This window comes from Dermacentor andersoni, chromosome 5, assembly GCF_023375885.2.
Source record: "Dermacentor andersoni chromosome 5, qqDerAnde1_hic_scaffold, whole genome shotgun sequence".
Lineage (NCBI taxonomy): Eukaryota > Metazoa > Arthropoda > Arachnida > Ixodida > Ixodidae > Dermacentor > Dermacentor andersoni.
The window spans coordinates 4107271-4122446 of NC_092818.1; the positions used below are offsets into that span (position 1 = coordinate 4107271).

The window sequence follows — 15176 nt, forward strand, 5'->3', positions numbered from 1 at the left end:
GTAGCACATCTCACCCCAGCACTACGGATCAGTGCAAGACAGTTTAGAATGGCATGGGATTTCTTTCTACTCTTCTTCTCTGCAGAGGTGTGAAAGACAATCTGCAAAAATGCAAAGAGATATGCTTGGATGCATAATCTTTTAGTGCCCAGCTATGCTGAGAGCAATCAGTCCTGGATGAGGTGCATGACTCTAGTCGAACTGCTGAAGTACGTTCCTTGGACTTCTCATCGGACCATCCTCAGAAGATGCCGAAAAGGCAGAACTGCAAAATGTGTTACGAGGACCGCAAAGATGAACAAATACCAGACATTTTGCAGGAAAAGTGCGGAGTGCACCTATGCTTCACAAAATCCAGGAGCTGCTTCACTGCATGGCATGAGCAATGAACTGGCCTTAGCTTCTTTTTTGTATTTGAAGAACGGCGGTGTACTGAGCATTTATTTTTTCAGACACTATTCCTGGGTTATTTATCTTGGAAATGTACATTCTGAATTTCCTTTGATATTCATGTTTTTGTAGATATCATGCTCCTTTATATTTCTTTTTATCTACTGGCAGCATAAAAAGGCACTTTCTAGAATTTTTGTTTTGCCAAACATATGTTTTTGTTTGGCAACGTATGTTTTTAGAAAGAGCATTTTATTATGTATAATATGCTATGCTGCAAAGTGTGCTTGAATATTATTTGTAGTGGCAAATAATATTCCATAAGAAAATGACAATTTTCTCACTATAATGAAAGTGTTAACTCGACTGTTGTTCCATCTTCTCCTACCGCTTTTTCCCAGTTCATGTCTTGCAAGGCCCTGCTAACTTCTTGGCAAGTCATAGAAGGAGCCTCTGTAACCCGTTTGTTAGTACTTCGAATGAAGGTAGGGTGGCTGCTATGGATACTGTATAGGTCAGCACAGAATTCTTCAGCTGCTTTTACTATACATGTATCTTCGAAATTGCTGATGATATTACCCTGCTTATATTTCAGTGCATACATCTTGGTTTGTCCTATGCCAAGTTTTCCTAATGATTTCATGCTGCGTCTATTTTTTACTGCTCCTCAGTCTTTCTTAAGTTATAGTTTCGAATATCCTTTATTTTCTCTCTCTTGATCAGTTTTGAAAATTCCGCAAATTCTATCCGATCTCTTGAGTAGGACACTTTCATTCTTTGTTGTTTCTTTATTAGGTCCTACGTTGCTTGGGAGAGCTTACCTATTGGTTGCCTTGGTGCATTGCCTCTCTCTTCAATTGCTGCTTCTGAAGCCAACCTAGTTACTGTTTCATTCATTACCTCCTTGTTATCTTCATCTCTCTGTTCTAGGGCTGCATATTTGTTTGCAAGAACCATCCTGAATTGGTCTGCTTTTATTCTTACTGCATCTAGGTTGGCCTGTTTCTTGACTAATTTTACTCTTTTTCTCTTCATATTGAGGTAAATCCTAGACCTTACTAGCCTATGATAACTGCACTCTACCCTACTTAACACTTCTGCATCCTGCACTATGCTGGGAATGGCAGAAAGTATGAAATTTATTTAATTTCTTGTTTCATCATTAGGACTTTTTCCAGGTCCACTTTCTGTTGCTGCGCTTCCTGAAGAAGGTGTTCATTATTAAGAGCCTATTCTTTTCTGCGAATTCTACCAACATCTCTCCTCTAGTGTTCTTAGGACTGATACCGTAGTTGCCAATTGCTTGTTCACCAGCCTGCTTTCCCCTTACTTTTGCATTGAAGTCACTATTACTACGATATACTGAGTTTGCACTTTTCTCGTCGCCACTTCAGCATGTTCATAAAACTGTTCTATTTCTTCACCATCGTGTCTGTTGGTCGGAGCGTAGGCTTGTACTACCTTCATTCTGCACTTCCTATTAGACCATGTGGTATCGCGCAAAGCAGGACAGGGGACACAGGAAAAAATCAGGAGGTCCCGCTTCACACTGTACCACAGCCTAAAAATGGAAAATCAACTAGCCTAAACCATCACTCTGCTATTAAGCTTTATTACGACTGCTGCTACCCTCTCCTTAATGCTGTAGAGTTCGTTATGTTGCCCACTATGTCTTTATGGATTGGGAGTCCTACCCCATATTTCTTCCTATCTGGGAGTCCTCTGTATCAGAGAACGGGGCCGTTAGTCAGCACTGTGTAAGCCTCACCAGTTCTTCCAACCTCACTAAGGCCAATAATATCCCACACAATGCCTGATATTTCAAAGAGACTGTCTCGCGTGGCCGCCTTCAAACGTGCCACCATTCGCGTGACTGTACACGCGAACGACCAGGCGTTGGGATCCAGCATGGGGCGAATATATTCGCTCGCAATGCGGTCGCGGTAAGTCGGACTTCTAGATTTGTTGCGCGCCCATCGGCATGTTTTGGGGATAGCAACTCGGCTAGCAGGCATTGATCTATGAAAGGTGCAATAAATGCCCTTGTGATTGTTTGCACTACTGTGTTGTCGTTCCTTTGTCCCAAGAGTACGGAGGAGAACCTCGTATCTCCCACAAGGTCCAAAGCTGGGAGTGCCTTTCAGACCAGGGATTGGTTTCCGAAGTGATAACATCTCCGGAGCAGGGTCCGTGAAGAAGTTGGAGGTGGTGTGTCCGATGACGTCCAAGGATGTCTTGATGTGCCGGCCATACAGAAGCACTGCAGGAGAAAGGCCAGTGGTACTGTGAGGAGTGACTTAAGATTCCTAAGTACTCTGTAACAGTGTTCTTCACTGGTCGCTGCTCTAGCAAAGCCAACTGAATGTAATATTTGAGCACATGGATAAATCTTTCAATCTGTCCATTTTCCTGGGGGTGATACACAGCCTGGAGGCTTACGAAAAGGGTTCTACTGAAATTGAGGACGACGCAACGAGCTATGGAAAGAAGAATGATGGGTGTAATGTTAAGGGATAAGAAAAAAGCAGATTGGGTGAGGGAACAAACGCGAGTTAATGACATCTTAGTTGAAATCAAGAATAAGAAATGCGCATGGGCAGGACATGTAATGAGGAGGGAAGATAACCGTTGGTCATTAAGGGTTACGGACTGGATTCCAGAGAAGGGAAGCGTAGCAGGGGGCGGCAGAAAGTTAGGTGGGCGGATGAGATTAAGAAGTTTGCAGGGACGACATGGCCACAATTAGTACATGACCGGGGTTGTTGGAGAAGTATGGGAGAGGCCTTTGTTCTGCAGTGGGCGTAACCAGGCTGATGATGATGATGATGATACACAGCCGAGAAGCTGTGCTTGATGCCCCTGTCTTGAAGAAAGGACTTGAATTCTCAGGATGTAAATTGTGGTGCATAATCCGAGACCAGTTCGTCGGGGTAGCCTTTTTGTGCAAATATTGACAGGAGGAAGTCCACCACTTTACTGGAAGACAAATCCTTGCAGAAAGCAACTTCTAGCCATTTGGAAAAATAATCAACAACTGATATAACAAAAGAGCAGTCTGCTGGTGCACGCTCAAATGGGCCAACAATATCAATAGCTATGTTGCTCCAAGGTTTATCTGGAAGGGCCACTGGCTGTAGTGGAGTAGGATAGCTCTTAGCATTTTTGTCTGCCGACTGACAGACTGTGCAGCTTCGGATGGCAGTTTCTACTTGTTTGTCCTGACCTGGCCACCAGTACTTTTCACGAAGACATTGCTTGGTCTTCACAATTCCAGGGTGCGATTCATGGGCAAGCTGAATAAACGTAGCAGTGAGCTTGGCTGGAACCACAATACACTCCGAGCACATAAGCAGACCATCTGCTACTGACAATTCCTCCCGGACCTCATAGTAGGGAGTCAGTTCAGCAGTCAAATATTTCTTCGTTGGCCATGATGTCTGAACAAAATGAGCAATCTCCTGGAGTTTGCAATCCTCGGCTGTAGCAAGTCGAAGGTCATTGACATGAACTGAAGATGTGCTGGGACATCTTCAGTTCAGGTAGCCGGGACAGGTAGCCGGGACAAAGCGTCTGCTACTTTGTTGTATTCTCCACGTCTGTACTGAACTGTGAAATTGTAACGTAGCAAATGAGAGGTCCACCTTGTGATGTAAAGTGGTCGCTGTCCTGTGCTATGTGTCAAAAGTAGAGATACTAGGGCTTGATGGTCCGTTACCAGCATGAACAGTCGTCCCCAGAGATAAATGTTTCATTTTTCACATGCCCACAGACACGCCAGGGCCTCCTGCTGTCCCGCTGAGTACTTCCGCTTCGCTTCTGTCGGAGTTCAGGATGCGAATGCAACAGTCCGAATGTGTGGCTCCTCAGCCTGTTGTGGTACTGCTCCCAGGCCATAAACAGACGCATCTGTGGCCACAATAACAGGGAGCGTTGGGTTGAACATTTGCAATATCTTGTGCAATGCTAAGAGCTTCATTACCTTTGCAAAGCTCTTTTTGGCAGCGGCATCCCATTCATAATGTACATCCTTACGAAGTAACCTACGCATAGGTTCTACCTCTTCAGCCAGGTGTGGGATAAACTTAGCATAGTACTCAACCAAGCCCAAAAATGAATGCAGCATGCTTGTGTCTGTGGAGGTGGCAGCATGAACAATGGCATCGACCTTGGCTTGAAAGGGAGCTATTCCTTCTGAGCTGACGCGATGCCCAAGAAATGGTAACTCCGATGCATTAAACACGCACTTCTCATTGAGCTTAAGTCCAGCTTCAGAGATGCGTTGAAGAACTTGCTCCAGATTTCTCAAGTGCTCTTTCTCGGTCCTGCCAAAGATAATGATGTCATCTAGGTAGCACAGCACCCCTTTGCAGCCTTGCAGGACTGTTGTCAAGAGTTGTTGAAACGCAGCTGTGGTTGATGCCAGTCTGAGGCACAGCCTTTTCAAGTGAAAAAGGCTATTGTGCGTAATGAAAGAAGTGAGGTCTCTGCTATCTGGGTGAAGCAGCACCTGGTAATAGGCAGAAGCTAAATCGAGCTTTGAAAAGTGGCGTGCTTCATTCAGAGTGTGTAGCAGCTCTTCCGTATGGGGCAAGGGAATGCTGTCGACTACTGTACAATCAATCGCTTTGTTAGGCTCTCTCAAGTCAACGCAGAGGTGGATGCCGTCATCTTTCTTGCGGACTACAACAATAGGAGAAACCCACTCGGAAGCGTTAACCCTTTCAATGACATCATCGGAAAGAAGGCACTCAAGCAGGTTGCTAACCGGCTTGCGCAGAGAAAGTGGCAAACGTCTGAACTTCTGCACGACTGGGGAGGCTGATGACTTTACCTTGACCTTGTGGTGAATGCCCTTGGCAAGTCCAAGGCCTGGTGACAACAAATGCCAAAATTTCGCCCATAGCGAAGCTGGCATACTGAACTTTGGTGGACTTAGCGGATTGTGCTATTCCTGTGCAGTTTTAGCTGCTCCTTTCAGCATGGCATCTGAACCTTCTTCGGTAGCCGTAGAGGCACTAGGGGGCAGAGATATCTTCGGCAACCGTGTGCAGGCAACATAGTTGTGTACGCACAATATGTAGTTCTAGAGCTTGCACAGCATCCAGACCAAGAAGAGAAGTCCCTCCGGGTGCGACCTGAATAGCTACACGGCCGTTTTTTTCCTGGTATGAGTCTGGCTTTAACCCTTTGACGGTCAATGACGTAAATATACGGCACCGCGAACAAGTCCAAGAATGGTCGATGCCATATATTTACAGCGCCGTCTGTACGTTTAAAAAGCACGCCAATTTCCAAACTTTTTCTTTTGTGTCATGTGCTGCCACTATGTGGGAATACAGGAAAAATTTTTTTTTGCATGCCTCCCTCTCTTGGTTTTCGTTGCATGGTTTGTTTTAGCGCTAGTTTGCCCCCGTGCGCCTATATACTACCGCTCGCGCATTGGCGTGCACACGGGCGGGGGGCAGTTTGGATTTTGTTTTGTGGTCGGTTTCGGCTTTTTTCGCCTGCGAAACTGATGGCTATCTCGTTTCTAATTGCTCAAAGGGCGACCGCTTGTTTCTCGCTTGTTTAGTGCTCACAGGGGTGCCCATAGGAACGATGCCGCTGTGCATGCGATTCCGTTTCTTTTCTTTTTTTTAAGACTCGCGAAAACGTAATTGCCCTAGCTGGTTGGCAATAAGATGAAGATTAGCGGAAGTTTGTCACACGTGTTGCTTTTTTTGATGGGCACACAACCACACAGTTTTCTTGAGTGCGCGCACCTACGCAGTTCGATTAGACTAAGAGCAGCAACGTTTGAGGCTTGCGAAATATTCTCGTGGGCTGAATTTCGAAGCCTTGAACTATATGCATAAAAATGCATAAAATTTTTAATTCTGATAAGTTTATTTCCTTTTTTATTGTTATTCATGAATGAAGAGTGCATATATACCAATGCAAAATATTTTTTTCTCACTTTACCGTCACCCTAGAAAAATTACAGTAATTTTTTTCTAAATAAGTTCCTAAGAAGAATCGGAATCTGCAATAAAAAAAATCCACGCTGGGCGGTCGCATAAGGCGAAAAAAAATCGACCCTCAAAGGGTTAAACTGTCCCAGCACAGGAATCTTTTGGCGTTGGAAGTCCAACATAGTAAGTTTAGAGCTGGTCAATTGTATTCTGTCTTTGAACACGCTTCGGAATTCTTGTTCCCATATAATTGACACAGCTGATCCAGTGTCGACCAAGAACTTCACAACGCGCGGTTGCGATTTGGAGTTCATTGGCGCGACTGCCACTTCAATGTAGACACCTGTGGGCTTATCTTCATAAATAGTGAAAATGCTGATGGCATCTGACGTATCCGTTTCAGAAACTACTTCGCGGACGTGAGCCGGGCGTCGTCCTCGTGTGCTGAGGCCACTACGGCAGACTTGCATGAAGTGGCCATGGCGGCCACATGCAAAGCAGGTTTTATTGCGAGCGGGGCATACAGACGGCTCGCAACTTGCTGTGCCGCAATTACCGCAGACATTTGAAATTCCGCTGTACGGAACAACGACGGTGGCTGTGCCTGAAGTTGGCGGGCGAGCATGACGAACGCAGGCTTGACTAGGGACGCACAGGTCATTGTCGCTGAAACGCCAGTTATTTTGTCTGGTCATTCCAAAAGCGTCACGTTGGTGTGGCTGTTGTATGATGTGCTGAACAGGGTTAACAAAGGCTTCAGACTCAAGCTGAGCTCGCTCACGAAGTAGCGCAATTTCAACGGCATGGTCGAAAGTGAGTGCGTCTCCTTCCAATAACAACCGCGAACGTAACTGCAGAGATGCAACGCCAGTGATAAACTGCTCGCACATGTTTTCGTTTGCTTGCTCACCGAAATTGCAAGAGGCAGCAAGTTCTCAAAGCGCCAGGGCGAAGTCAGAGATGGACTCGCCATGTAGCTGATGGCGTTTGCGGAAGTGGTTGTGTTCTAGCCGAACATTGCGCGTGTCGACGAAATGTCGAGCCAGCGTCTCGCGGGCCATCTTGTATGTGTTTGGGGAACGCGCCGCTGTGGCGTCTTGTTTGGGGAGCACGGCGTCCGCTGGATCAGCGGCTGAAGCAGCTTCGTCCAGCACCGTTGGTGATGGGAGTGCATCGAAAATGCGTTGTCCTTCTGGCCCCAAGCAGTGTAGCAAAAGAGCTCGATGGCGGGGCGCAGGCAGGTCAGCAGCTCCAAATGCAAGAAGAAAATTCTCAAAGAGGCGTATCCACGGGGCCATGGAATGGCTGGAGTGCTCGGGGTGGTGAGGAATATTGGCGGCGGCGAAAGTGCAACGGACGCCATCCTCGTCGCCAAATTATAGTTTTGGCGAGCAGTGCGATCAGCAGAAGAACGACACAGACGTTAACCCATACCACACAAGATGCAAGACCCTTTTATTCACGCGAGCACTGATATGTATGTAAGGGCAACAGTGGTGCCATCTCTCTATGGCTTTGTTAATTACGCAACTAAGGGCACCAATCTGTCGTTTCGTATTCTTCCTTCCCAAGTCTTTATTTTCTTTTTTTGGCGCAACAATGTATTCATTAAGGGCACCAAGTGTGGCCCTACGACATTACAGCTACCTTTAGTTTGATTCAGGGGACTTAATCTCATCGCGACATTTGCACCACCTAGTCTCCTCTCTGGCCACTACGGTCAACTGCACACACAGCCTTCGAGTATGGCACCTTGCCTTGCCTCGCCTCACTTGGAGCTCTCGGTCCACTCATGCCGCCACTCTCACCTCACAGTGGCACCGCAGGGGAAAAAAATTAAACTAACAAAACCAAAGGAAGCTTAAGCTTCCTTTGGTTTTGTTTGAAACACCAGCAACTTATTTGGAATATATAAAATGAAAGCAATGGTCTACTCACCGTGAATAAAGAAATCCTTCCGAGTGAAGTGTTTCAAACCAACCAGCATGGTATCGGTCACCTTTATCCATGCAGGTCTCCTGTGCACGTCATCTGGTTCCTGGGGGAAACAACAAAATCATACATTGTTGTCTTTCCACCGCAATAACATGCGTAATTGTATGCAGCGAAATTCTTCCAACATCTGTTTTTCTTTTTTTCTTTCTTGGGCTTGTGCGCGGTGGCATCACAAAACTTTGAAAACTACAAAGCAATGTTTCAACACACGCTGTAATGTGAGAAACTAGAAGTGAACCTAGATTGGCTGGTTCTCGGCGCAGCTGCTAGGGGCTGAGCAGCTGAGATTCATGAATTCATGACATTCAAGCCGAGTTCAGCCCCCTTCACTTAGTAATAACTTCTCAGGAGTGTATTGACGAGCAATGGTGTGCAGTCTCTGATGTTCTATAAATGCATGATGGTTCTAAGTAAGCCAAACTTTTAAAAGTTATGTTTGGTGTCTTTACACTCCCGCATTGGCAGTGCAGAGTTTAAAGGAGTTTTTAGCAAGATTGAAAAGGTCCACACCCAGTGCCATACCTCCATGTCAAAAAAAAACCTTTGCTAGTTGCGAGGTACGCTCAGCCTCACTCGTGGGAAGTGCTACGAACAGGGGTAGAAAAAGGCTTCGTCAAAGAGGCCAGTACTGTAACATAATGTAGAGCTAGCACATCCCTCAACATCCAAGGTGTAATTAGTTTGTTGTGCTGCTATTGTGATGTGTTCATTATGCTTTTCAACTAACCAAAAGATTCTGAACAATAAAATGGTATTTTTGTATTCCTTTACGCTAAACGAGGTGACGTTATGTCGACTTCGAATCGGACATACACATCTAACGCACAATTTTCTATTTTTAAAGGAAAACCCACCAACTTGCGAGAAATGCAAGGAATCACTTACAGTAAATCACATAATTATGTCATGTCCACATACTGAAACACAGAGGCGGAAACATTTCAACAATTGGTATCACTTGCATATACCTTTACACCCTGCATTATTTTTGGGCGATGAGCAGCTAGTGCCGTTCAGTAACTCGTTCGAGTTTTCAGATGAAACTGGATATTTACATCAACTTTAAGGTAGCACAGCTATTGCTGCCTTAACATTGGATCTTGTACTGTCCTGTGACTGGCGCAGCATGCCCTTAGTCACTTTTGCGCTATTAAACTCCAATTAACTAACTGTATGCCTTTACGCAGTTGTATTAGCTTTTGGCAACTTGTCTAGTATACTAAGTGGTTTGAGGTTTGTAGGTATGTTAATATTCTTAATCATCATCTCATCGTCATCGTCATCTCATCTCATCATAGTCTTCTTAATCATCACCATGCATTGTTATCATGACATCTATATTGAGGCCACAACATCCATTTGCCTTTGGTCAGTGGAAAAGTGTCATTGCCACCAGGTGACCCTGAGCTGACTGCTTACATCGAATGCTTGACCACCACTGGTGTGCCTCGTGCAGTGCGTGATGCGGCTGCTCGGCTGCCCAATGGCGAAGGAACACGTGCTGACATCTGTGAACTGCTCAAGGACTCGCAGTACCTGGCAGAGGCCAGCGACCAGCAGGTAACGTTTTCCCACCTCTGCATGAGACATGTGCCATTAGCATAAATTGAAATCCATTCAAGAAAAAAGAAAGTCACTAGAATACCTAGGTGCAGCGGTGGCGTAGAGGCAGAGCATCCGCCTCGCGTGCAAGAGGACCATGGTTACTTGGACAGGTTACGTGGACTGTGGTTACTTAGGACAGGTAGTGACCGCGGATTCGGATCGTGAGACTAAAATAATCAGAATAAGAATGGGCCAGGGTACGTTCGACAGGCATTCTCAGATCATGAACAACAGGTTGCCTTTAATCCCTCAAAAGAAAAGTGTATAACAGCTGTGTCGTACCAGTACTCACGTACGGGGCAGAAACCTGGAGGCTTACGAAAAGGGTTCTACTTAAATTGAGGACGACGCAACAAGCTATGGTAAGAAGAATGATGGGTGTAACGTTAAGGGATAAGAAAAGAGCAGATTGGGTGAGAAACAAACGCAAGTTAATGACATCTTAGTTGAAATCAAGAAAAAGAAATGGGCATGGGCAGGATATGTAATGAGGAGGGAAGATAACCGATGGTCATTAAGGGTTACAGACTGGATTCCAAGGGAAGGGAAGCGTAGCAGGGGGCGGCAGAAAGTTAGGTGGGCGGATGCGATTAAGAAGTTTGCAGGGACAACATGGCCACAATTAGTACATGGCTGGGGTAGTTGGAGAAGTATGGTAGAGGCCTTTGCCCTGCAGTGGGCGTAACCAGGCTGATGATGATGAGAATACCTAAGGTATACTTCTGTTTGGGCAAGTTGGTGCAACATATGTTGCAGTATTACACACAGGCGCCGGTCCTGTCGTTTGTGTTCTTCTTGAGTCCTGGTCTTCTGCACCTTGCCTTTACTACTTCAAGCATGAACCAACTAGCCCAAGCAAGAGTTTTACAGGACCTATACTGTCCTGTGTAATGTGTCATTTTGAACTGTCTAACCTTGCAGTAACTTATTTAACTTGATGAAACTTATAACCTTCTATAAACTTGGTTAAACCTGATATGCATACAGTAAACCCTTGTTATAATTAAGTTGAAGGGCGGGTCGTAATTACTTTGTTATAGCCATTAGTTCGTTATAGCCACTGTCCCTTCCTATCCGCCTTTGACAAGCAAGAGAGGATGTACTCACCACCAAATCTCACAGCAGCCCGCCACATGAAAAAGAAAACGGCCGTTGCACGGAAAAAAACAAGCAAAAAAAAAGACAGCAAGTCATTGATACTTTATTCATGCCAAGCGGCTCATCACTGACTGATCAACAGCACACCAGCTGGCAGCTCACTTCGCAGAAAAAAAAGTGCTTGATAGATTTTTGCCACGTCTTCTTCAGGCGAATAACAGCTTTTTCAGCTGAAGCCGCTATTTCGAGTCTGTCCTCACCGTCACAGAGAGCGCCAAAGAAGCGGCGCAGCAGGTCTGCTGCATCCAGCACTTGTGCGGGCGTCGGTACGTCTGGTTCGCCAATATTAGGCTCCGGGCTGTCGTCGCCAGAAGCAATTGGCAATCTTGCTTGCCGGAACAGCCATCCAAGCAGCCTGTTGCATCTCGATCACCATGTACAAGTCGATCATGGACTCGCGCTTCATACTCATATTGAGCAGAATTCAGTTGATCACACGCTTGCGGTAGCCCAACCTAAAGTTCATGATAACTCCTTGGTCGAGGGGTTGCACAACTGCAGTGCAGTTTGGCGGCAAGAAGCATAGCTCATTGCTTTTGAGCACAGCGCCAGTGTGGTGGGCCGTGCATTTGTCCAGTATGAAGCATATCTACCAGTTCAGCTTGCCCAGCTGCTCGTCCCACTGCCACAACCATTGTGCGAAAATTTCTCTTGTCATCCAAGCCTTACGGTTGGACACATAACTCACTTGGAGCCTTCGTTTGCCTTTGAAGCATTGTGGTGATGCACTTTTGCCAACCACGAGGGCCGGCACCTTTTCCAATCCATCCATGTTGCCACAAAGCAGCACGGTTATGCGGACCTTGCTCTGCTTACCGCCCTGGCAGCATTCACCTTTGATGGCCAAAGTTTTTTGCGGCAGCATCTGTTTGAACAGGGCTCTCATTCGCGTTGAACAAATCCTTCGTACTGTATTTTTCTAGCAGCTGTCCAATGTTTGTCTTCACCCACGCCACTGCAGCTTCGCGATCAACAGACTGCACTTCCCCGCTGACAGCCCTACCGACGATTTCGTGGCGCTCCTTGAAACGCTGCAGCCAGCCAACACTCGCCACAATATCGCCGTGCCCCATGATGCACGTCAAGCCCCTCACTTTGCGCTGGAACAGTGCCCCACTCACAGGAGTACCGCTTGCTCTTGCGTCCAAAAACCACTTGAAGACCGCCTTCTCTACAGCTTCGAAAGCTCTGGCTCGCAGCTTCTTTCTGTCGCCTTTTACGCCATATGTGACAGCACTTGTGACAGCTTCCTTGCTGCTCAAAATCGTCGGCAGTGCGCTAAACGCTATGCCTAAATCTTCGGCCACATTTTCTTCTTCATGCTGGACTCATGTTGCACAGTGAAGAGATGGCAGCGACTGACTGATGCCACTAGTGAGTCAAATGAAGGTGGCTTTGCGTTTCAGCTTGGGAAGCACGCACCGTGATCCGCTGATACCGAGCCGACGCTTCAGCAACTGGAGAACATTGCGTGCTCTCGCGTGGTCGCCGCATCGGAGGAGAGGAGGGGGTGAAGGGGTACATGCAGTGGCGAACGGCGGCAGCTATGCGTTTCGGCTTGGGCAGCGGCACATCATCGAGATCAGCCGCCACCGAGCCGGCGCTCTGATTGCCACCACACATGGAGAAATAAATGGATATATGCTAGACTTGCTGCACCAATGCCTGGTTTGGTGTAGCGCACCTCTGGATTCTGGCGGCGACGGTGCTGGGCCTCTGCTCGGGCAGCTCATTTAGCAGCAGCGGCAGACGAAGGACTTCCACTGGTTGCCTCGCTCATGGCTCAGAAAGAATTGGAGCAAAAAAGCATTGGAGGAAGAGTGAATAGAGCAAGGCTCGCGTTCTGCGGGAGAGATGGTGCCAGGGGTGCGTGCAGCTAGAGCAGCGCGTTGGCTCTGGCTACGGAGCTGGTTATGGCGAGGAACGACGGCGCCGCAAAATGCAGGAATGGGTGCCAAAGAGCTGCGCTCTAAAAGAAGCGTCATTATACCCATTGTGAGAAAATTTTAGCTTTGTTAAAGCGAGGTTTTCAATACATGGGCATCTATTGAAATTTCAAGGGGAGTCACGATTGCTTCATTATATCCATTAGTTCGTTATGTCCCAGTTCATTATAGTGAGATTTTACTGTAAATATATTGTCGCAGTACAACGCAGATAGAAGACCGGGAGACGTTCTTCAATAACAGCAGGACAACCTGTTCAAAAACAAACAGGACAGATACACGTCTTCTTCGTCCTCACCGAATCCCACTGACCCACTAGACGAAGTCCGTTAATGTTCATATCGTCATCATCTGTATAGAATACACGCGTCATTTGTCCCTCCCTAAGAAGCATCGCCCAGATGCGAGACCAGAAGTGTCACTTGCGGAAGTAAGGGTCTCTCGCATAGTTAATCGTTCACATATGGCTTCATGCGGACAACATGCACAAGTTCAGGACGGTGCGTGTGGCGCCACGTACAATTGGGACTACAGTTGCCAGCCGTTTATTTGGACCTCATGGGGACTGCGGAAATGTCCGAACAAACAGGTGTCCGAAAAAGCAGATTAAGAAAGATATGAAATCCTTTATTTCCACACACTTATTCGGGCTCGGCAGTAGGCTTGAAGAAATCGTGAACGTGCCGTTGCCCGCTGTTCCGTTTAGGCACAATCAGATAAGCCTTAATCTCGGAGAGGCTCGTACAGTCACTATAGGCGGCTGAAAGCACAGTCACTGCTTGTACACGCTCCACATGCGACGGCAGCATAGCACATGGGGCGTCATCTTCCAACTTGGAGTCATCGTTGGTGGTGCAGCAGAAACCTGACGAATGATCTCGCCGTCGTCGAGTTGTGCGCATGTCAGTACAGCAATGTCAGCACCTGTGAAACTGTCAAATGAGACGGTGTCCAGTATCGCAATGCAACCATGCGCAGGTCTTGGCAGAACATTTTCCACATCAGTAGGGAGCACATCCTAGGCCTCCCGGCACCCACATGCCGGCATTCCCCAACGCAGTCTGGGGGGCACTGCCGGCACAATTAGACACTTGACGCAATGTTTCCGTATGCCGTGTTGGATCACCGGAACCTCCACACAGCACACAAAGAAAACACCAGTCGCACAAACGAAAAACATGGCCTGCTCGCAGCGTCGTACGCAAAGAAACAAATCAGCTGCTGGATTGTCTTGACATGGCTTACTAAGCTGAAACCGGAACTGCTGTAGAGACACTCTATCGAACCAGGCAGAAACGATGATGATGAGTGGGGATTTGCAGTAGCGCCACTTCGTGAGGCAGCAAGGAGGCTTCGTTCAAAACAAAAATGGCGTTCAGCAAGTCAAACCATGCACCATGAACCATGCATTTACACATATATGTACGTATACGCACATATACAACACTCATTCACTCAAACAAATGCTCTTCTAGAGCTTTAACAAAATTAGGGGACTGGAAAATGGCCCCAGGAAGACAGTTCTAGTCGGAAACGGTCCTCGGGAAAAAACCGTGTTTGAATGTGTCAGTTCTTGCAAAAATTGGTTCCAGTAAATGAGCTCCTGTGTGGTGTGCTCATCTAGACAATAGCTGTTTAAGTTCTGTGGGATGCGAAATGTTTAGTTTATGTGCTAAAAGGTTATAGAGGAACAACAAACAGGACATTTTCCTACGTACTTGAAGTAGTTGAATGTTATTTGTTTTCGTTAGTGTTGTAGGTGAATCAAACCTTCTGTATTTGTTATAAATGAACCTAATCGCTTTCCTTTGCACCATCTCAAGCTGGTAAATGTCTTTCTTTATGAACGGTCCCATAAGACCGACGTGTACTCTAATTTTGATCTAATAAATGTTATGTATGCAAGACGTTTAAGCTTACTTGGAGCACCTGTAAGCTTCCGCCTCAGAAAGCACAGCTTGGAAAATGATGAGGAACAAATGTCTGCAATATGCGCAGACCAGGTTAAATCGTTTGTTATTGTAACCCCTAAGTATTTATGATGTGTGACCTCCATAATAGAATGATTTAGAAGGCTGTAAGAGAAAGGAGAAACCTGTCTTTTGCGCGAAATTCGCAAGAGGACAGTTTT

At 46.5% G+C, this 15176-nt stretch overlaps 1 protein-coding gene and 1 long non-coding RNA gene across 4 annotated transcripts in view; one reads left to right on the top strand and one right to left on the bottom strand.

Annotated features, from left to right (window-relative positions):
- Positions 1-15176, top strand: part of LOC126529909 (nuclear factor related to kappa-B-binding protein) — a 437784-nt gene that overhangs the window by 315438 nt on the left and 107170 nt on the right. For all 3 annotated transcript variants that reach the window (XM_055070097.2, XM_055070098.2, XM_050177360.3), the window contains one exon: positions 9793-9896. In XM_055070097.2, coding sequence (XP_054926072.1) covers positions 9793-9896 — 104 coding nt within the window. The remainder of the gene's footprint in view (positions 1-9792; positions 9897-15176) is intronic.
- Positions 1933-9839, bottom strand: LOC140218441 (uncharacterized). The gene is made up of 3 exons (XR_011894692.1): positions 9756-9839; positions 8280-8379; positions 1933-2650 (listed from the first exon to the last, which is right to left on the bottom strand). It is a non-coding gene; the product is annotated as an uncharacterized lncRNA (long non-coding RNA).